The 21,857-nt window shown below is 43.8% G+C and overlaps 1 protein-coding gene across 1 annotated transcript in view; it reads right to left on the bottom strand.

Moving 5' to 3' along the window:
• Window positions 1-376: 376 nt before the first annotated feature.
• RPS24 (ribosomal protein S24) overlaps window positions 377-21,857 on the bottom strand; it is a 77,474-nt gene continuing 55,993 nt past the window's right edge. Inside the window, exon 5 of the mRNA XM_089897756.1 lies at window positions 377-513. Coding sequence (XP_089753882.1) covers window positions 382-513 — 132 coding nt within the window. The 3' untranslated portion in view covers window positions 377-381. The remainder of the gene's footprint in view (window positions 514-21,857) is intronic.

Here is a 21,857-nt window from a genome sequence, read left to right as displayed (position 1 = left end):
TCTAATTTATATATCCATTCACCAGTCTACAGACATTTAAGATGTTTGAGTTGTTGGGGGTTTTGTGCTGTACCAAACATGCTCCTAGAAACATTCCCGCATGCATCTCATACAAGAAGCTCTCTGGGCATTGCTGGGTCAGTGTATATTCAAATGTTCAGTTTCACAAGATAAGGTCTAATTGCGTTCCCACATTCTCCCTTTAAGTGTGTGGTTACCTGTATTATTATTCCCCGTTACTCACTCCCCCACCCATAAGGGGATTGATTATAAATCTCTCCTGATATCTGTGGCACGCAGTGTCTTGCTATAGAGGACACCTCCCTGCCAAGTGACTTGCATTGACTAATGGAACATGAGAAGAAGTGTCAAGTACCTTATCTAAGCAGGAACTCTAAGAGCCATCACAAGGTTCCGCCTTTGCTCTTTTTCCCTCTGCCATGAGATTCTCATGTCCCAGATGGGAGCTCTTCCATCAGTCTGGATCCTAAGATGAAGATACATGGAGCAGAGCTGCAACCAACATAAATGACAAAAGATTTTGAGAAATAAAACTTTGTTGTTATAAGCTGTTTGTTACTGTATACAGTATATACAGTATATACAGTATACAGTATACAGTATATACTGTATACAGTGTATACAGTAAACCTGACTGATACAAGATGTTCCACTAATATTTATTGAGCATTTCCCATATGTCAGGCACGTTCTGGGTTCTGTGAAAGCAATGATGCCCAAGAGAGACAACGTTCGTGGCCTCATGGAGTTCAACCTCTACCAACAAGCATCAGGTCCCAAAGGCTCTAGAGATTTCCTAGTATAACTCTCAGGGACAAACTCATTAGTTAGGCCTCTTTCCACCAGAAGCAACATGCTTGATAAAGAAACATGCTCACTGATTCTCAGAAAGTCCAGAAATTACACTGGAAGCTGGGACAGATCCAGAAGCAAATAATTTACTCAGGGCCCATTCTTTCTATTCTCTCTGTCTCTCAGCTCTGTTTTCCTCTGTGTTTGTCTTCATTCTCAGACAGCCTCTTCTCTCATGGTGGCAAGCTGGCCACCACTAGATCCAGGGCACTCCTTCATAGCTCTAAGACCACCAATTCAAACAAAGGTCCTGGGCCTGACTCCCAGAGCCAAACTGGGCCACAAGCCCATCCCTGAACCAATCAATGTCCAGGGAGATTAAAATACATTTATTGGCCCAGGCCTGGGTCACGTGCCACTCCTGGACCTGGATGGGATCACCCTACCCAAATTATGTAGGTCAAAAACATGGTAGGGGTGGATGCCCTCAGGAAAAATTAGGGCACTCTTACTAGAAGGGGAAACAGATGCTGGACAGGCAAACCAAAAATTTCCCTAAGCAATTTCATTCCCCTTAACAATGGTACACTGGAACTACAGAAATTGGCTTATGAGAGACAACTGTACATCCCTTCCAAACTCCATATTCAGTGGCATCACATTGGTGTGAAATCACCACCATGAAAGTATTTACATCATAGGAATAGACAAGCACCACACATCAGGGCTTTCATTTTCCCAGAGGTAGTTACACATTTACTAACCCACCACTGCCCCAATCCTAAGTTTCCTATTGGTTATAGTTCCAGCTCTGGCCCCTGTCACAGTGTCATTTGGACAAGTCCCTGGCCCTCTCTGGGACTTGATTTTTCCCAATTGTAAAGTGAAGAAGTTAAGCTCACTCCTTTTGAAGGTATTCTCCAACTTTGACATCTGTGAGACCCTGAAGTGGGTGTGGGTGTGGGTGTGCACGCATGTGCGTGCGTGCACACATGCACAGAAGTTTCTATTTGCTTTCTCTGCATCATAAATCACAAATGCAGTCCTTGGCTATAAACTCCAATATAATTTGGTGAGCTGTACCTCTTGACTTGGGCTATTAAATCATTTTCCCTCCAAAGGTACACGTGTTGTGGCATAAGGAGCAAACTGCTGACAGATGGTGGAGAAAATTCGCAGGCCCATAATTGAGACTTATTTTCATACATACATGCCAGTTTGAAATCTAATTGCCAATAAAATAATACTGTTATACTGCCACATCTAATGCCTCTGCCACGCTCCAAAGTTACACTTGAATCCACTAGTAAATTCTAATCTCCCAGAGAAAAATACTTCCCCCTCTCCATCGGAAAAGCAGTGCAATAAATCCACGTACGGTAGTTCATTTCCAAATGCGAGCCTCCTTTCCCTCGTCCCCTAAGAGCCCTCACTTGGCTAATGTTAGTGCCTGCCTGAGAGCTGTAGATATTCTTTGTTTACTTGACAGAGCACAGATGTGGCTTGGCGAGTCTGCAATGAGATCTTTAGCAGAGAAATGCTCTGATGGGCCAGGTTCCTCCCCCTTTTGGAATGACCCAGTACCATGCTTTCGAGATATTTTACCCCAACTGTGGGAAAGTGGCCAGAGACCTGGCACCACCTGCTGAGCAAGGGAAGGTGGAGGACCCCCGATCTACCCTCCCTGCTTTTCTATTTTCACCCTCCTGATGAAAAGGTTTGAGGATAGATCGATCCAGATCAATTGGGGCTGTAAATAAAAATGGGCTTTCAGTGGGATGAAGGTGCGCAGGGGCAGGGTTCATTTGTGTCTACTGAAAAACGCAACCTGTCGCCCAAACCACAAGCCTGCTGCTAACAGCAGTAATAGCCATCCTTCACACATCAGAGCTTCGCCTGGTTTACAGAGAAATCGCTATTGCGGGCTGAGTCTATGCCAGGTCTGTGCCGAGCTCAGAAAGGGTGTGGTAAATACAGGGAATATGGTCCTTGCCTACACAGTCTTTACATTAGCCCTGGCAGGTGGATTATTATTTTTCCCATTTTACAGACAGTAAACTGAGGCTTAGAGTGGCTAAGTAATTCTTCCTTCAAGATGCACAGTGATTAGCAGTGGTGAGATTCAAACTCAGATTGTCTGACTTAACTCCAGGTCCAGTTATGTTGTAACAAGGATTAAGTGAGACTAACTATGGAAGCTCTAAAAAGTTCAGTTCCCTTTCTCCCACCCCAGCCCTACCTCCACCTGTGGTCTTAGTTCTTCCACCTGAGAGCACATCTTTCCCACCTCCCACATACAGGTCTTTAAATATTTTGAAGCCTGTTATCACAGTCTCCTGAGGCTTCCTTTTCCCATGCAAAACACACCCAGTTTCTTCAGAAATTCCCCAAATCATCACCTGACATCTAGATCACTACTTCTCAAATGGTAGTGAGCACAGGAAGCATCTAGAGAATTTGCTGAAATGCAAATTTTGACTCAGGAGTTCTGGGTGGGGCCTGAACATCCACATCTCTAATCACCTCCCAGGGGATGCAGATGCTGTTGGTCCATGGACCACACTTTGAGTAGCATCCACAGGGTACAGACCTGCGCTGTCCAATGTTGACAGCCGCTGGCCACATGGGGATATTGAGCACTTGAAGTGTTCCTCGTGCAACTGAGGATCTCAATTTTTATTACACTTAATTTTAATTATTTAAATTTTAAATTTAAAAACAAAAGCAGTATGAAATATTTTCCCACTAAATACACACTTTTGTTTCGGTTTCACTTTGACCATTGAAAATTTAGAGTCTGAACTGAGATGTGCTGGAAGTGTAAGGTACACACTGGATTTCAAAGACTTAGCACTTAAGGGGAAAAACAATAATAGCCATTAATAATTTGTTTATATTGATTACATGCTGAAATGATAATGTTTTGGATAGGTTGGGTTATCTAAAATATAATACTGTCTACTAGAAAATTTTTAATTTTAGACAGATAGATAGATATATAGATAGATAGACAGATAGACATGGCTTGCATTATATTTCTGTTGCACAGCCATGGTCTAAATCATTCCCCAGCCTGACCACTTTTTATTTGGCTGAGCTCCATCTCACCAACATTCCACTGATACGTGGTCTAGACACTGTACTCAAACTGATACCACCTGAGGTCTATTGGGTTGTTTTGCATGAGTTTGGGGGACAACCACATCACATCAACCCCTGTGTCTTTTTGGCATGACCTGACATTCATCCAGCTCTCCTCTAGCCCCAACATCTATAGTCTAGATTTATCATTGTTAAGACAGTACAGTTTTCCCTAGTCAGTCTCTCCTGTTTGCTTCAGCCCATTCTTCCTGCCACTAAGGGTCTCCCTTGCATCTTGATTCCATTATTCAACATTTCCTTGTCAGCTTCACAGCTCCCTCATATTTGGTAAGTTTGCCTTCATGTCTTAAACCAGAGCAGCAATTAAACTGTTAAAGGAGAAAGGCCACATCTAGAGATTTATCTCAGACCCCCAGAGCCTTGCTTCCAGAACAACAGCAACCCATTCATCAACACCCTTTGGGTACCACACTTCACTCTACCATCTGTGCTATCCCCTAAATCCTCTTCTTCCTCTATCTGTAGCAAGGTAAAAGAGCTTGTCCACAGTTCAGCTGCAATTCCATTTCCCAAAAACTTCCACAGGGAAATAACCATGGATGTATGAGAAAATACAGCCAAAAGGAAGTGTGTACCAGTGCTATTTATAATAGAAAATAGTAAGGAACAACTTCTACGATGTCTACAACAGGAATTGGTTAGAATAGAGTACGGTAAGTCCACCTACTGCAATGATCTGCATACATTTTAAAAATGATGTTATAGAAAAACATTTAACGACATGGAAAATTGTCCTCATTATATTTAAGTGCTAAAAGCATGTTACAGAACAGTACGTAAAGAACAATAGTATTTTTAAGTATGTATTTATATTAAGTTGGAAAAAGACTGGTGCAAAAATATATCAAAATGGTAAACATGGTTATCTCTCGATGATGGGATTGAAATCACTTTTATTTTCCATGCCAAGTGCTCTGCTTACATTATCTTGTTTAATACCTGCTGCAACTCTGTGGAACAGGTAAAATCATCTTCATTTTACAAGAAGACCAAAACCAAAGCTCATAGAAGTTATCCAGCCTGTTCCAGGCCCCTCCGGAGGAAGCACAGGGCCATTGGAGATCCAGTCCCCCTGGCTCAGTCCAAGGCTCTTCCCCAAGACCCACAGTCTCCCTCCTATGGGGTAGGGCCTGGAGGGTTCCGTAAGTACGGGATATCCAGATTTCAGCCAAATGTCCGATTAGAGCCATTACTTATATCTGTGCTTTAAATCTATTCCCCTCTCACCTCCTTGAGGACACAGCTTTAGCCATCTCTCCCCTCTGTCCCACTTCATCACATGCCTCCTCACTACTGACCATTCAGTTCAGATACAAACATGCTCTTATTATTTATTTGTTTATTCATTCATTTGTTGGTTTATTTATTTAAAAAAAAAAAAAAGCCTCTCCTAACCTCACTTTTCCCTCCAGGTACCACCTCATTTCTCTCCTTCCATTTAGAGCAAAACTCCTTGAAAAGGAGCACAAGGGAGTATTCAACAAATGGTACCAATTTTTAGGAACCCCATCAAACATGGAAACGAGATGACAGGGTGGCCAGCTTTGCAAGACACAATTATCTCATTTGCTGCTCAGAGCCAATGACAGGACATTCTGCCATTTTACTGATGCCCATTTGCGAGGAATAGCTGAACTGGCAGAAGCAGCTTCAAACCCATGGCCCCTGGTTCCCAGAGGACATCTACAGAGAGAATATGAAGAGACTCCCAGGACCCAACCCCCAGAACATACCCCGCCTCTTTTAGAAGAGCAGCAGTGACGGCTCCTCCCCAGGATGAGTATCAAACCCAATCCAGCCTGTTGTGTAAATCATAAGAGTATCATCACTTCATGCTTTCTGAGCACTTCTGTTAACCTGCCTAATGTAAGCGCATAGTCTCTGGCGTCAGACAGATCTGCATTTGAACCCTAGCTCTGTCACTTACCATCTGTATGACCTCGGGAAAGTTTTCTAACCTCTGAACCTCCATTTCCTCAATTGTAAATAAATCGTCATGAATCAACAGAACAGACAAAAGCACACTGAAAACTTGGTGCCGAGTACACAGATGTCCCTAAAACCGCACTGATTCACAGTAGCTATTGACCTCACAACAGCACTGCACTTCAGGGCAGTGTAGTGGTAGGGTCCCTTTCTGTGGGGACTGGCCCTCCAGACAAATGCCACATTCAATGAGATGTTTCTCTTTTGGTCACCAGCCTATCCCCTGTACAGGGTGAAGCCTCTGGTCTCAAGTCATACAGAAGAACACACAACTCTGTTAGAGTACAGTGGGATTAATTCCCATGCAAAAGCTACCATGGGATTATAAGAACACATTAGGATTGCAGTGACATAATTCAAAAGGATTCTAGCGGGTTGACTCTAATTCAAAAGGATTCTAGGGGGGTTGACTCCTAGGTACTCAAGCTTGTGAAGACTTGGTTATCTCCGTAAGACCATGGCTACTCCCAGGTAGCCCCATAAAAGCGACTCCTCTCCAGGGCACACAGTGCTGTCTGAGATCCTGCTATTACACCCAGTGATAGAACTTCCCTCCTGGCTCGGAGCACACAAGGTGGACACAGAACTTTCTCTGCAGAGACCTTCCAAGATCAGGCCCCACCATCACTGTGTGCCACACCCGGCCTGGAGGAGTAGGCCTAGTAATTCTTTGCTCTCCCTGGGGATGGGGCTCCTCCCCGTCTTCCTCAGCTACATCTAAAGGGGCTATAGAATCTGCAGCAGTCCTCTGTGCTTGCTTTACTGACATCTGGGGAGGGTATGTTCTCTGGGCGAGGGCCAACTTGGTTAGAGGAAAAAGGATCTGATCTTGGTTTCTCCTTTGGACTAAGAGAATCCTCTGACTCCATGCTTGAGAAGGAAGGGTCTACCCCTCAGTGCCCACAGCCACCTGCAGACCGCTGTCCCCCTACAAACTTTCAGGAAAGTCTCTTGCTCCTGGCGTTCCCCAACCTCATCACCATCTACCATGTTTCCCAAATTGTGTTCCACAGATACTAATCCTACAAAATGCTTCACTGACTAGAGGTTCCATGGTCCCATATGTTTGGGAATCACAAATCCTATACCTCCATCCTGCAGATTCACCAGATACAGAGGTTTGTTAAAAACTAGGAGAGGGCTTCCCTGGTGGCACAGTGGTTGAGAGTCCGCCTGCCAATGCAGGGGACACGGGTTAGTGCCCCGGTCCGGGAAGATCCCACATGCTGCGGAGTGGCTGGGCCCGTGAGCCATGGCCGCTGAGCCTGTGCGTCCGAAGCCTGTGCTCCACAACAGGAGAGGCCACAGCAGTGGGAGGCCCGCGTACCGGAAAAAAAAAAAAAAAAAAAAAAAAAATTGAAAATCATGTGAGACTATAGAAAATTGATTACTTAATTAAAACTATTTTTAATAACCATCCTTTCTGTTGTCTAACCTCCAAATATTTTTTTAAATACCTCTATACTTACCGCCTCCACTTTCCTCACCCATAACCCCATCACTCCTCCCCTTTTGCTTTCTGACTTTTCTCCAGAACATTCTCCTAAAGAGCCCCTCTGGAACATTGCCAAGTCAACTGGCACATTTCTGATCCTCTGCATCAGATAATACTGTTGATCACCATTCACTGTTTTAATGGAAAATTTTTAAGTGGTGATGATAGTATAATGAACTCCCATGAATCCATCCCCCAGCGTTGACCATTATCAACTCTCGGCCAATCTTGTTTCATCTATATCCCACTCACTTCTCCCTCCTGTTTTGTCTTTTTTTTTACATGTTATATTACATACATCACATTTTCTCAAGTTTTCTAAAATAATTTTTTTCCAATTTGATGAGGAATAGATGCACATTGTGGAAAACATAGAAATTCAGAAAAGTAGCACAATTAGATAAGAATTCCTTAATTTTTTTTTTTTTTAGCCCAGGATACCTGCAACCACTGTGCCCAGTGGAGGGCCCTGAGTAGCATGACAGTCAAAAGCACGATTCCCTGCGGGATCTCCCGCTGGGTGACCCCTGGGCACAGAGCTTGGCCTCTCAGAGCCTGCTTCACTATTCCAGTAAGTATTCTTTTGGTTGTAAATAATAAAAACCCAGCTCAAATCAACTTAACTAGTTTATGGAATGAGGAAATCCAGAGTGCAATAGTTTCAGGCACGGCTGCTTCTAGGAATTCGAATAATGTCACCTGAGTCATATGTTTCAGGGTTTGGGGTGGGAAAAGTGGGGAAAAACAAGAACTCTGGCTGCACAGTCTACTACATAGAGCCAGAAGCACAATGCTGGCTCATATTCCCATTACTCAAAATAATCATACTTGATGTTTTAGTGTATTTGCTTCATCTCTTTTCCATGCACATTTTATCCTGCTTATCCATGCAAATTCTGAACCAGCCAAGTACTGCATCCCACAAGGTGCAATAAAGAACTGGATATTTTCAACAGCTTCATCACAAGAAGTAACCATTGCACGAATATGTTATTTGCGGTCATTGCAAGTGGATGTCCAGGAGAGCATGTTTGTAATGCCTGCCCTGGCTCTCTAGAGCTGCCATTCTACAGCAGCAGTGCTGCCAAGAGAACTTTCTGCAATCACCCATACTGTACAATATGGTAACCATATAAATATTTTGTTCATTCTGATGCTATTATAAATAGAATTGTTTTCTTAATTTCATTTTCAGATTGTTCACTGCTTGTATTTTGATCTCGTATCCTGTAATCTTGATAAACTGGTTTATTAGTTCTAATAGTTTTTTTTAATTCTTTAAATTTTTCTATATATAAAATCATGTGGGGGCTTCCCTGGTGGCGCAGTGGTTGAGAGTCCGCCTATCGATGCAGGGGACACGGGTTTGTGCCCCGGTCCGGGAGGATCCCACGTGCCGCAGAGCGGCTGGGCCCGTGAGCCATGGCCGCTGAGCCTGTGCGTCTGGAGCCTGTGCTCCGCAAGGGGAGAGGCCACGGCAGTGAGAGGCCCACGTACCACAAAAAAAAAAAAAAATCATGTGATCTGCAAATAGACATAGTTTTACTTCTTCCTTTACAAGCTACATTTCCTTTTATTTCTTTTTCTTGCCTAACTGTCCTGGCTAAAATACAAGTGATGAGAGCAGACATCCTTATGTTTTTCCTGATCTTAGAAGGAAAGTGTTCAGTCTTTCACCATTAGGTATGATGCTAGCGGTGGGTTTTTCATGAATGCAGTTTATTAGGTTGAGAGAGTCCCCTTCTGAATATAGCTGCCAAAACAAATTCCCACAAACTTGGTGGCTTAAAACAAAAGAAATGGGGGACTTCCCTGGTGGTCCAGTGGTTAAGACTCCACGCTCCCAATGCAGGGGGTCCGGGTTTGATCGCTGGTCAGGGAACTAGATCCCACATGCAGGCCACAACTAAGAGTTCACGTGCCACAACTAAAGAAGCTGCCTGCCGCAACTAAGACCCAGTGGAACCAAATAAATAAATAAATAAAATATTTTTTAAAAAGAAAAAAATGTATTCTCTCACGGTTCTGGAGGCCAGAAGTCTGAAATGAAAGTGTCACAGGGCCATGCTTCTTCCAAAGACTCTAGAGGAGAATCCTTTGTCACCTCTTCAAGCGTTTGATGACTGCAGGCATTCCTTGGCTTGTGGCTGCATCACTCCAATTTCTGCCTCCAACTTCACGTGGACTTCTTCCCTGTGTCTCTGTGTCTTTTCTGTCTCTTAGAAAGATACTCATCGTCGGATTTAGGGCCCACTTGGATAATCCAGAATCATCTCATCTCTAGATCCTCAACTTAATTACATGTGCAAAGATACTTTTTCCAAATAAGGTGACATTCACAAATTCTGGGATCTGGACATTTGTGGGGTGGGAGGACCAGCCAACCACTACATCTTCTATTCCTAATCTGAAATTATGTTTCAAATTCCTAGTATGAAAAAGTGCTGGATTTTGTCAAGTGCTTTTTCTGTGTCTACAGAGATGATCACATGGTTTTTGTCTTTTATTCTATATGTTGATATATTACACTGATTGATTTTCAGAGATGTCAACCAATCTTGCAATCTGGGATAAATCCTACTTGATCATGGTGTATAATCCTTTTTATATGCTGCTGGATTTGATTTACCAGCATCTCGTTTGCATCTATATTCACAAAGGATACTGATCTGTAGTTTTATTTTCTTGTGTTGTCTTTTTCTGGTTTTGGTGTCTAGGTAATAAGGTATCCGGCGTCATAGACTGTGTTGAGAAGTGTTCCCTCCTTTCTGCTCTTCGGGCGAGTTTGTGATTGGTATTAGTTTCTCTTTAAATATTTGGTAGAATTCACCAGTGACACCATCTGGTCCTGGTATTTCTACTTGTTATAGGTCTATTCAGATTTCTATTTCTCTTGCGTCAGCTTTGGCAGCGTGTGTCTTTCTAGGAATCTGTCCATTTCATCTGGATTATCCAATTTGTTGGCATACAGTTGTTCATAGTATTCCCTGACAATCCAGTTTATTTCTGTAAGATCAGTCACCAGCTCTCTTTTGGTTTTAGTCACCTGATTCTTCTCTCTTTCTTTCTTGGTCAGTCTAGTCAAAGGTTTATCAATATTGTTGATCTTTTCAAAGAACCAACTTGCAGTTTCATTGACTTTATTGTTTTTCTGTTCTCTATACTAAGTTTACTAAGACTTGTTTCATGGTCCAGCATATAGTCTGAACTGGAAGATGTTCCATGTGTACTTAAGAAGAACATGTATCTTGTTTTTGTTGGATGGAGTGTTCTATAGATATCTGTTAGGCCAAGGTGGTTTAGAGTATTGTTCAAACTTAATTTTGTTGATCTTCTGCCTCATATTATCCATTATTGAAAGTGGAGTACTGAAGACCCCCAACTATTATTGTTGAATTATCTATTTCTCACTCTAATTCTCCCAGGGTTTTTTTTTCCTTTCATGTTTTCAAAGTTCTCTTGTTAGGTGCATATATTTTTATAATTGTTATGTCTTCCTGATGGATTGACCTTTTTATCATTATAAAATGTCCTTCTTTGTCTCTAATAACAAGTTCTGTCTTAAAGTCTACTTTGTCTGATAATAGTATAGCCACACCAGCTCTCTTTTGCTTATTGTTTGCATGGTATATATTTTCCATCCTTAACTTTCAACCTACTTGTATCTTTGAATCTTAAGTGTATCCCTTTTAGATATCCCACAAGTTTATTTTAAAGTAAATACCAAGACTTCTCTGGTGGTCCAGTGGTTAAGACTTTGCCTTCCAACGCAGGGAGTGTGGGTTTGATCCCTGGTCAGGGAGCTAAGATCCCATATGCCTCACGGCCAAAAAACCAAAACATAAAACACAAGCAATATTGTAACAAATTCAATAAAGACTTTAAAAATGGTCCACATCAAAAAAGAAATCTTAAAGCAAATACCAAACACCATATCATTTCATCTATAAATCCTTCAGTATGTATCTCTAAAGGATTAGGACTTTAAAAAAAAAAAAAAAAACAGACACAATATCATCACATCTAAAAAAAGTTACATAATTTCTTAATATCAACAAATACCCAATCAGTAATCAGCATTCATTCTTGAAATTCTCACCTCACAGGCTCCTAGACAGTGCTCTCCTGGTCTCCTGCTATATCACAGAGTGCTCTCCTCTTTCCATGGGCTACAATTCTAGCCTAAAACTTCAAAAGTTGTTGCTCTTCCCTAAAATCCTGTCCTCAGCACTCTGATCTGTCTCCACATTCTCTCAGGCATCTCATCCTTTCCTAAGGTACCAACAATCAGCTCAACACAGGAGACATCCAAGACTCCTGTCCTCTTGGTCACTTGCCTACTACCTCCCATAGGTGACAGTTCCCCTTGGTCAACACTACCTGCCTCTGCCAAGTCCTCTCCAATAGATCCTTGGGGTTTCATCTCTCTTAACGCCCCCTACCTGCAGGGAATCCTTGTCACCACGTCTCATTATCAGCATGTTCTCAAAATCCTCCTCTCACAGTTCCTTAGGTTTGTACAAGGTTTGGCATCTTATTTGAGTCTTAAAATGTACATGAGGTAGTGGTGGACAACAGAAGTTAATTTAGTTACCCAAGGATGCACAGTTGGTGTAGTTGAGACCCCAATCAGGTCTACCCATCTTCGAGTTGTTCCATTCTGCTTATTAGCAGATGTGAAGTAATTCACCAGCCTTCTGGAGGAAACCAAGATGACTATGCCACAGTCCCTACCTTCCAGGAAATTTTGATGGGAGCCAAGAGGCAAATAGGACAAAAGTCTATTTTGTTAAACAGATTTAAAGCTCAGCAAAGGCAGCAGCAAAAGAGACAAGAGAGAGATTCTCCAGGCAGTTGACGGTGCCATTAGCTATAATACAGTTATCAACGTTGGGCCCTAGGGACTGCATTTAAAAGCTATTCCAATCAGCCATGAAGAAGCAGGACCAAGGGGATCAGCCTAGAAGGCATGGCTTGGATAGGGCAAGAGGGGGAGGAGTCTGAGGTAACAGGAGAAAAGGCTAGGTGAAAGACACTGCGGAGGGTTTGAGCTACCGGGATGATGACTTTGCACTTAATTTAGCAATGGCTGTGTTTCTATTTGTTTAGAAACTTCATGTGATAGAAGCTCGTAAGGCATACTGGTGCAGGGCCTGAGTTTGGCTAAGATCTGAAACTTACTGTTTAAGTTTCTCCACTAATAGACAACTCTTCGTGATGGGCCCTATTCTAAGCACCTCATATATAGTAACTCACTTAATTCTCAAAACTCTATAAGGTCAGTATTTTTATCTCCATATTATAGATGAGAAAACAGAGACACAGTGAAGTTAAATATCTTTCTCAAGGTCCCATGGCTAGTAAGTGATGGAGCCAGGGTTCAAACCCAGGCCAACTGGTCTCAGAGTCTATGCTCCAAACTAATATACTCTACCACTTCCCTACTAGGCCATTCATCCTTGGCCAGCTGCTATACCCATTCTAATTTTGGTTTCCTCATTTCAAACTGAGTCGGTGTTCTCTAAAGTCCTTCTCAGGGCAGGAAGGCAGAAGCACATAGTCTGAACTTACTGTTCTTAATGGTAGACCAGCCCTCATCTCCCCTGCCTGATGAGATCCCTGTAAAATGACAGTGAGAGAATTTAAAAGGCATAAACCCAATATGACAAAGAGAACAGAGGTGGGACATCAATGGAAAAGGAACTTCATGTATTTCTAGAATACAGAAACTGGCTGGAAATGGATGGAGTCTGACAGAAGAAGCAGCAGTCCAGAACACATGAGAATGTGGTTACAGACAATTAGGAGGCTGTCTTGCCATGTCCAACCACAGAGAGGTTCAAGATTCAAAGTTACCAAGTAAGAAGGAGGGTGAGAAGGTAGATCAGGGAATGAATAGAGGGGGTTAATACTAAGTCTTTATAAGGCTCATTACCCTCCTATACCACTCCATGTTCAGTGGGGCCCTACATCAAAGCATGCATCACCCAGCGACAAGGAAGAACGCACTCTTGGGGGCTGGAATGGACTGTCTGGGACGACCAAAGACAGCTCATGGGGGTGCTGCAGCCTACACCTATGGCACTTGGGCTCTTCCAGGGTAATAGCTTCCTGTTCACCTACCACAGGGGAACCCTGCAAGCCCTACGTTCTCAGAGCTCCCGAGCTGCTCCTTCTTAAACATGAATGGACAATTCAGAATTGCCAGACATTTGAGGCAAGCTGCCAACATGAAAGCAAGAAACTAAGAAATACAGAAAAACAGACCCACAAGGAAGCTATGATAATTCAACATAGAGAAGAGCAGAGAGATTCAAGAAGCTACTTCATTCATGAAGCAAGAAACATAAAACATGAAACAAGTACAAGATACAGTGAAAAACAGAGTAAGAAAGGGCTGTTGGGAATTTAAAATGAGATTATTAAAATAGAATTTTCCATAGGAAGGGTTGAAAGGTAAAGTCAAGGAAATTCTCCATATAGAAAAACAGAGTATGTACGAAAACAGGAGAAGGAGAGGGGCTTCCCTGGTGGCGCAGTGCTTAAGAATTCGCCTGCCAATGCAGGGGACACAGGTTCGAGCCCTGGTCCGGGAAGATCCCACATGCCGTGGAGCAATTAAGCCCGTGTGCCACAACTACTGAGCCTGCACTCTAGAGCCTAGAAGCCACAACTACTGAGCCCACGTGCCACAACTACTGAAGCCCACCTGCCACAACTACTAAAGCTCGTGCGCCTAGAGCCTGTGCTCTGCAACAAGAGAAGCCACCACAATGAGAAGCCTACGCACCACAACAGAGTAGCCCCCGCTCACCGCAACTAGAGAAAAACTGCGGGCAGCAACGAAGACCCAATGCAGCCAAAAAATAAATAAATTAATTAATTAATTTTAAAAAAATACAGGAGGAGAGAATACAGTGCTTAAGAGGTCCAACATTTGGCCAACAGGACTTCGAGAAAGAAAAACGAGAGAAGGACTTCTCCACAGAGGGGTCTTCTGATAGGGACCCAACAGGCATTCCAGGCACAGGGAACAGCACACACAAGACACAGAGGCCTGAGAGTATGAGCTGCTTCTGGAGCTGCAAGCAGTTCTGTGTGACAGAGGATAGAATATCCAAGAGGAAAGGCAGGGAGATGAGATCTCAGAGGTAGAACCTGAAAGGCCTTGAATACCGCACAGGAAAGTTTGGTCTTTAACCTGCAGACTTTTGAGGACTTTTTAAGCAGAGGCAAGATGATCAGGTTTGCAGCAAGGAAAGATTAGCCTACAGTCCAAAATATGGGAGATGAACTATTCTAGATATCAATGGCTGTGTAACAAATAGCCCCAAACTCAGTGGCTTAAAACAATATTTGCTGGCAAATCTGTAATTTGGACAGGGCTCAGGGGGGACAATAGTCTCTGCTCCATGTGGCATCAGCTGGGGAGACTCAAATGCTGGAAGTGACCTGGTGGCTTGGGGGCTGGAACCACAAAATGGCTGCTGCGGCTCCTACCTCACATCCTTTGGGAAAAGTAAGAGAATGGCTTTCCCTAGATTCCCAACACATGTCTCATCAATTCTCATGGAATCTGACAGGGTCACAAATGTACATCCCTGAACCTATCACTGTGGCCCAGGCAATGCAGTACACTGATTGGCCCAGCTTTGGCTACATGCTCTCCCTCCCAACTTGAGCTGGAGAGGAGCCCCACCCTTGCTTGGATTGAGAATGACAAAGGGGAGCATCTCCACATGATAAAGCAGAGGAGGAAGGGAGATGGATGCTGGGAAGGCAAACATCAAGTTTGCAGGCCTCTGTCTCCCTGTTCCTCCCCTCCCTGTCTTGCCTGCTCTTCAATGGAAGGAAGCTCCCTGTTCCCATGTCCTGCTGGATGGAAGGAATGCTGATCCCTCTAACTGGAGAGCTCTGTACCCAGAGGGCCATCTACACTCTGCTCAGTACAACTGATGCAGCATAATCTAATTAATTCTTAGAGTGAGAGCATCCCTACCAGGTTTTTCCCAAATAGTAATGAATCATTATCAGCCCAAACCTTAACATCTGCTTATTCAATCAATCCATGGCTAGTCACATGCTATTAATGTCATCTGCACTGTTGCCCCAGTACCAGGCAGCCTGCATCCCCAGCCCCCAGAGTCTCATTAGCCTTTGTAGCCAGAGGACCTCAGGCCTGTGAGAGGAAGAGGACTTTATTATGGGCGCTGGGGTGCAGCTTGTTGCAGGGATGGCTGTGTGTGCTGTGAAACAATGATCTACTTCCAACTCTTATCATCAAAGTATCTTGGAACTGAACGGATCTTAAAGCCAAAAGGTCTCCAGTCTCTTCTTACATACCACTGATGGTGGTGAGCTCATGACCTCACAAGGCAGCACATCTGTTAGAATTTCTCAACACGTGCCCCCATTAATTAGATAATTACATGCAAATTTGAGGCAGCTTGAATGAATATGTCCAATGCAAAGGGTTAAAATAAACAGCAAACGGACAAAAGGGCTGGAAAAAAAATAAAGCAAGGGGTAAGATTAACATGCAGAAAGGCAGACCAGTCATTCTACAGAAGGCAGACCAGCCATTCTATAGAGCCACAAATTTGACATTAGGGCTTCCCTGGTGGCGCAGTGGTTGAGAGTCTGCCTGCCGATGCAGGGGCTGCGGGTTCGTGCCCCGGTCCGGGAAGATCCCACATGCCGCGGAGCGGCTGGGCCCATGAGCCATGGCCGCTGAGCTTGTGCGTCTGGAGCCTGTGCTCCACAACGGGAGAGGCCACAACAGTGAGAGGCCCGCGTACAGCAAAAAAAAAAAAAAAAAAAAAATTTGACATTAAGCTTCTTTGTGGCCAAAAGGAAGAGGGAACCATTATCAGTTACAAATTTACATCAGTGAGAGAGAGAGAGAGAGATCCCAAAAATTGGTTGTTAAAACTACTTGTTATAGAAGCCTGTTTTTCATCAAAGTGTTTGCTCATCCTGAACCAAAATCTGATTTCTAATTTCTACCTATCAATTCAACTCAAGAGACATTTAAGAAAGCCCCAGTGACTTTTTCACTCCACAAACTTCCAAAGTTTTTCTGTGATGGGAAAGACATTAGACTTTGGGCTCTGGGGGGGCTCATGTTCCCCAACTTCTACCATTTATTACCTGTGTGACTGTAAGTAAATCTCTTAATTCATGTGCTTCAGTTTCCTCATCATAACATGGAAACAACACTGGAGATGCAAATGGTATACAAGCCCCACTTTGCTCCAGGAGGAGTTAGTCCCGCTCTACCCTTCTAACCTTACTGTCGACCATGCCCTTCATAAACTCTCTGCTCAAGGTGAATCTAGCTTCCTGGTACACCCTCAAATTTCAACTTCTCAGTTTTTCTTTGCAAAAGAAAAACTTTTATTGTGCCTTCCACCTGGAATGCCTGCCTTCCTACCCCTACCCCCACCTCCAATCTCTAAATCCTGGGCACCCTTCACAGCTCAGCTCACATGGCAGCTCCTATAGGTAGTCTACTGTGAGTTCTATGGCTGTGCATCATATTTATCTTCCCCAAATCCTCAGCTTATATCTGCACCTCCCTCGAGACCAGCATATTCCTTCAGAAATTCCTTCCTGTTACTTCTCAGGGAATTTAAATGCTTTTTCAAATCTCAACTCCAAGAAAAATCAAGCAAGAAAACAAGAAAAAAATAGCATAATTCTCCTGTGAAAATTAAAGTGTATCAATATAGAGACTTTACTTGTTCAAAGGAGTCCACCAATGTCAAGTCAGAACCAAGAACAGGAAATGCTGATATATAGAGTTGAAGGTCAGGGTTCACATGAGTCAGTCTTGCTCATGGCTGTTGTCACGTTATCAGTGTTTGTTTGAGGCCCATTTTGCTAATGATGGTGAGTTACTCTTGCAAATAAAATAAGTACGTTTTTATGCATAGTATACTTTACATAAATCCTATGAGGGGTGTTCCAAGAAATAACAAGTTTTGGAAAACAAGTACTTCCTTAGTGCTGTCAGCCTTGCTAGGACATCCCAATGTTACATTATTCAAACACTACCCAATAATATTCACTGGCATTTTCCTGTGAAGCCATTATAGGCTGTAGTTCTATTCTACTAACTTAATAGTAAGGGAAGGGAGGGGAAGAGAGGGAGGGGGAGAAAAGAGGCAGGCTCACTTAATAGGTCATCTAGTGAGGAAACCAGCAGTCTCACAGCTCTCACTCATGGGAAGGTGGAATAAGAAGTGGTGACCCATGTTTTTTCTTTTCTTCATAGGCATACACACTAGTCTGCAAGTTTGGGCCAAGTCAGACATTGGACTAGTCGGGACTCTTTCAATTGCAAGTGACAGGAATCCAGCTCAAAATGGCTTCATCAGGGCTTCCCTGGTGGCGCAGTGGTTGAGAGTCCGCCTGTCGATGCAGGGGACAGGGGTTCGTGACCCGGTCCAGGAAGATTCCACGTATCGCGGAGCGGCTGGGTCCGTGAGCCATGGCCGCTGAGCCTGCGCGTCTGGAGCCTGTGCTCCACAACGGGAGAGGCCACAACAGTGAGAGGCCCATGTACCGCAAAAAAAAAAAACAAAAGCCTTCATCAAAAACAAATAAACTTATTGTCTTCAGTGAAGTCTGGGATATCTCCTCTCTCTCACTCACTCTCGCTCTCTGTCTCTCCCCCTCTCCCTTTCCCCATCTCTCTTTAGCTCTCATCTCTGCTCCCCTCTTTTGAATTTACCCTCAGGGAGACCGTCTCCCCATGGTAACCTTTGCACACTTTACCTCCCACCAGCTTAGCAAACACTAAAAAGAGAAATTTTATAGGAGCAACAAACAAGTGGAAAATGAAAATTTTAAAAACCTTTTACAGTAGCATCACAAAATATAAAATATTTGGGGATGAACATAATGAAAGAGCTCTACACTGAGAATAATACAACATTGCTGAGAGATATGAAAGAAGAACTAAAAACATGGAGAGAGATATCATATTCTTGGATTGGAAGATTCAATATGGATAAGATGTCAACTTTTTCCAAATGGATCTATAGATTTAATGAGGTCCCAATCAAAATCCCAGCATGTTGTTTTTTGAAGAACTGGAAGTGTTATTCTAAAATTCACATGAAAATTCAAAGGACCTAAATAGCTATATATATATATATATATATATATTGCAAAAGAACAAAATTAGAAAATTCATACTGCCTAACTTCAAGGCAGTATGTCAAGGCAGTGTGATATTGAATAAAGAATAGACAGATAAGTGGAACAGAATGAAAAGTCCAAAATGAAAAGTTCTAGAACAGGAAAAGTAACCTATTGTGATAAAAGTCAGACTAGTGATCACCTCTGCTGTGAGCACTGGGGAGTGAGTGGTATTGACTAGAAAGGGACAAGAGGACACTTTCTGGGATTGACTGGAAAAGAGCCTGAGGGACCCTCTTAGGGTGATGGAAATGATCTATACCTTTATTTGGGTGTTAGTTACACAAATGTGTATACAGCTGACCCTTGAACAACGCAGGGCTTAGGGGCACCCCACACAGTAAAAAATCCTTGGTAACTTTATAGCCCTCTGTATCCACAGTACCACATCCACAGATTCAACAAACCGGAGATGGCGTAGTACTGTGGTACATATTTACTGAAAAAAACCCTTGTATAAGTGGACTGTGTAGTTCAAACCCATGTTGTTCAAGGGTCAACTGTACATTTGTCAAAACTCTTCAAACCAAACACTGAAGATCTGTGCAGTTCAATCTATATAAATTATATCTCAATGTTAAAAAATTTGAAAGAGAGCTTCTCTATTCTAAGTTCTAATAAGTTCCCAGAGCTGTGTCTCAGTGCACAAATGTGGTCACATGTCCAACCCTGCACTAGCCCAGCCTGGTCATCCAGGCCTGAATAATCTGCCCAACCCTGGAGTTTACGCATGGAGTCAGCACCCCGAACCACATGGCCTGGGGTGCTGTATTTCCCAAGTAAAAGTCAGGGTGTTCATCCCTTCACATTCAAGAGGTGGTGAGAAATAAAAGACGGATGGAGGAAGGGAGAGAGGAATTGAGGGGAAGCTGGCATTCAGGCCATTGTGTTCTACCTTTCCCTTCTAACTGCAGTCTCACCTTCAACAGATAAATTAGATAGGTTGAAGGGAAAGCCAAGACCATCCAAAGAAGTAAAGACCCACTTCCCATGTCTACTGGCAGGAGTCTGTAAACCTCCAGGAAAAGCCCCTCATAAGAGCATTCCGGCATGGCAGAGCGTGGTGGCACAGCAGGGTCTGCAGGAAATGGCCAGAGGGATGAGACTGAGGCAGCACCCCTGACTCTCCATCCAGGAGGGGAGCCAAAGAGGGCACACAGAAGTACTGAGAGGGCAGAGGCACAGGATCAAGAAAAAGAGGGCACCAAGGACAGGAACTCTGTGACCCGAGGACAAATGGCCAAAACCATAGACTCCACCAGTACATCACCCAGAAGGCTAGAAGTGACCAGTCATATCCTAGTGGCTAGCAGTCCAAGGGAAGAGCACACCAGCTCCTGGATATGGAAGACACCTCTCCCCACTGCCATGGGAGCGCACTAAAGCCCTCAAATACCCGGGTGTCATCCTGGAGAGAAGCAAGGGAAGGAATGAAACGGAAAAATCAAGCATTGACTTGAAGAGCTATTCAGAAACCCACAGGGACTATTAAATCAACTCTGAGAGCAAAATAAAAGGAAGAGTGGGGACATCTGCACTGAGAGGAGACTGAACAGAATGGGAGAGACTGTCACCTGCATGTTGCGTTTTCCTATTCCCCTGCAGGAAAGGGGCTCGGCAAGAAGGTCAGGTAAATGAAAGCGGCTACCTTTTGGAGCATGCCAAAGTAAAGTGAGAAAAGCTGCAGGCTCCACCACACAGGTCTCATTGAATTTCAGCGTCATAAAAGCAAAATTATGTGCCCAGTGTCACACAGATAGTAAAAGACACAGCTGAGACCTGAAAGAGGTCTGTCATGTGCCAAAGACACATTCTTTCTGCTGCTTTATGCACCCTCCCTGCTTTGGTGCCTTCCGTTGTCTGTCCTGCTGTGTCTGGAATCTTCCCCCCCATCGTCTCCCCCAACCCCAGCCATGCCTTTGTCCTAAGGGATGTTCCTGCCTAAAGTAGCCCCTTCCTGTTTCCCACCTGTCTAGAGGACCGTGGCTCTATGGGCAGAAAGCCCCTGCACTAAGGCTCGGGCGCAGCCCCAGAAACCACAGCCTCCAGGCTTCCTAGTCCTCCCCAGCAGCACGCCAGACCTCACTGCAAATGGTCTCCCAGGGTCTGCAGGAACAAAGCCAAACTCCTCAGCCCGACATCCCAAACTAGCCCCCTTCTGGCTCCGCGCTGCCTTTCCTCTCGCCCCCACTGTTCTTACACACTCTGGGTGACAACCAGATCTGCCTACTCTTGGTCCCCAAACTCTCACATCTCTGCATCTTCACTTGCCACGCTCCTTGCTCCATTACACCCTCTCTTCCCGCAGCCCCTCCTCAACTGTTCCACCTGAGACTGCCCCCGACCCTCCTCTAACTCCTCCAAAACCCATTCATGGGGAACTGCTGCTGGGTCGAGAGAGTTCTGCAAAACTGACAGAACTGGATTCAAATCTTGCCTGTTAGTTGCTTGACGTCGGGCAAGTCACGTTATGTCTTGATACCTCCATTTGGCTCACCTGCAGAACTGGAATGGAAGTGCTTACCTTATAGAGTTGCCCAGTGAGTTAAATAAGATAATGCTTGCCAAGTATGTGGCACACGGCAGGTGTCCCAGAAACGGCAGGTCTCTTTTGCTACATCCTGAAGCTCCTTCTAATTTTACCCTCCTACCCACAAAGGGATAACTCAGTGTAAGTACGTCTCTCCTTGCCTACTTTAGAAGGGTCACTTACATCAGAATACTGTGGCACAGGGAAGCAAGTGTGGCTTTTAAAAGTATACTTGGAATCAGACAAATCTGAGTTCGAATTTTGGCTAGCCACTTGAGTTGTGTGCCACTAGACATGTTACTTAACCTCTCTGAGCCTCAGTTTGGTGATATGTAAAATGAAGGTAATAAGAGTTACTACTTCAAAGGATCATTTCGAGGATTAAATGCATGGGTAGTTGGTTTAGTAGAGTCTGAATTAGTGGGTCACATAAAAAAATCACTTTATTTTCTAAGTACTGCCTTCATCCATATCCTGATGAATCTAAATTTCCTATTTTGTAATGACATCTCAGGAAGAACCCCTCCCCATCTCCTTTCATTTTCAAAATCTAAATGGAATGTCCAGTGTGATTTAAATTCTCAGTTGCAAATCTAATTTAGCTCTCACGTCCTCCCCTTCCTCCCATACTGCCAGGCATCAACCTGAGAGTCATGCCATGAGGGA

Source organism: Delphinapterus leucas, chromosome 16 (assembly GCF_059928025.1).
Source record: "Delphinapterus leucas isolate spDelLeu-1000000601 "Yukka" chromosome 16, BTC_Dleu_Yukka2, whole genome shotgun sequence".
Classification (NCBI taxonomy): domain Eukaryota; kingdom Metazoa; phylum Chordata; class Mammalia; order Artiodactyla; family Monodontidae; genus Delphinapterus; species Delphinapterus leucas.
The sequence above is the reverse complement of the archived record's forward strand: the minus strand, read 5'-3'. Positions and strand labels throughout refer to the sequence as shown.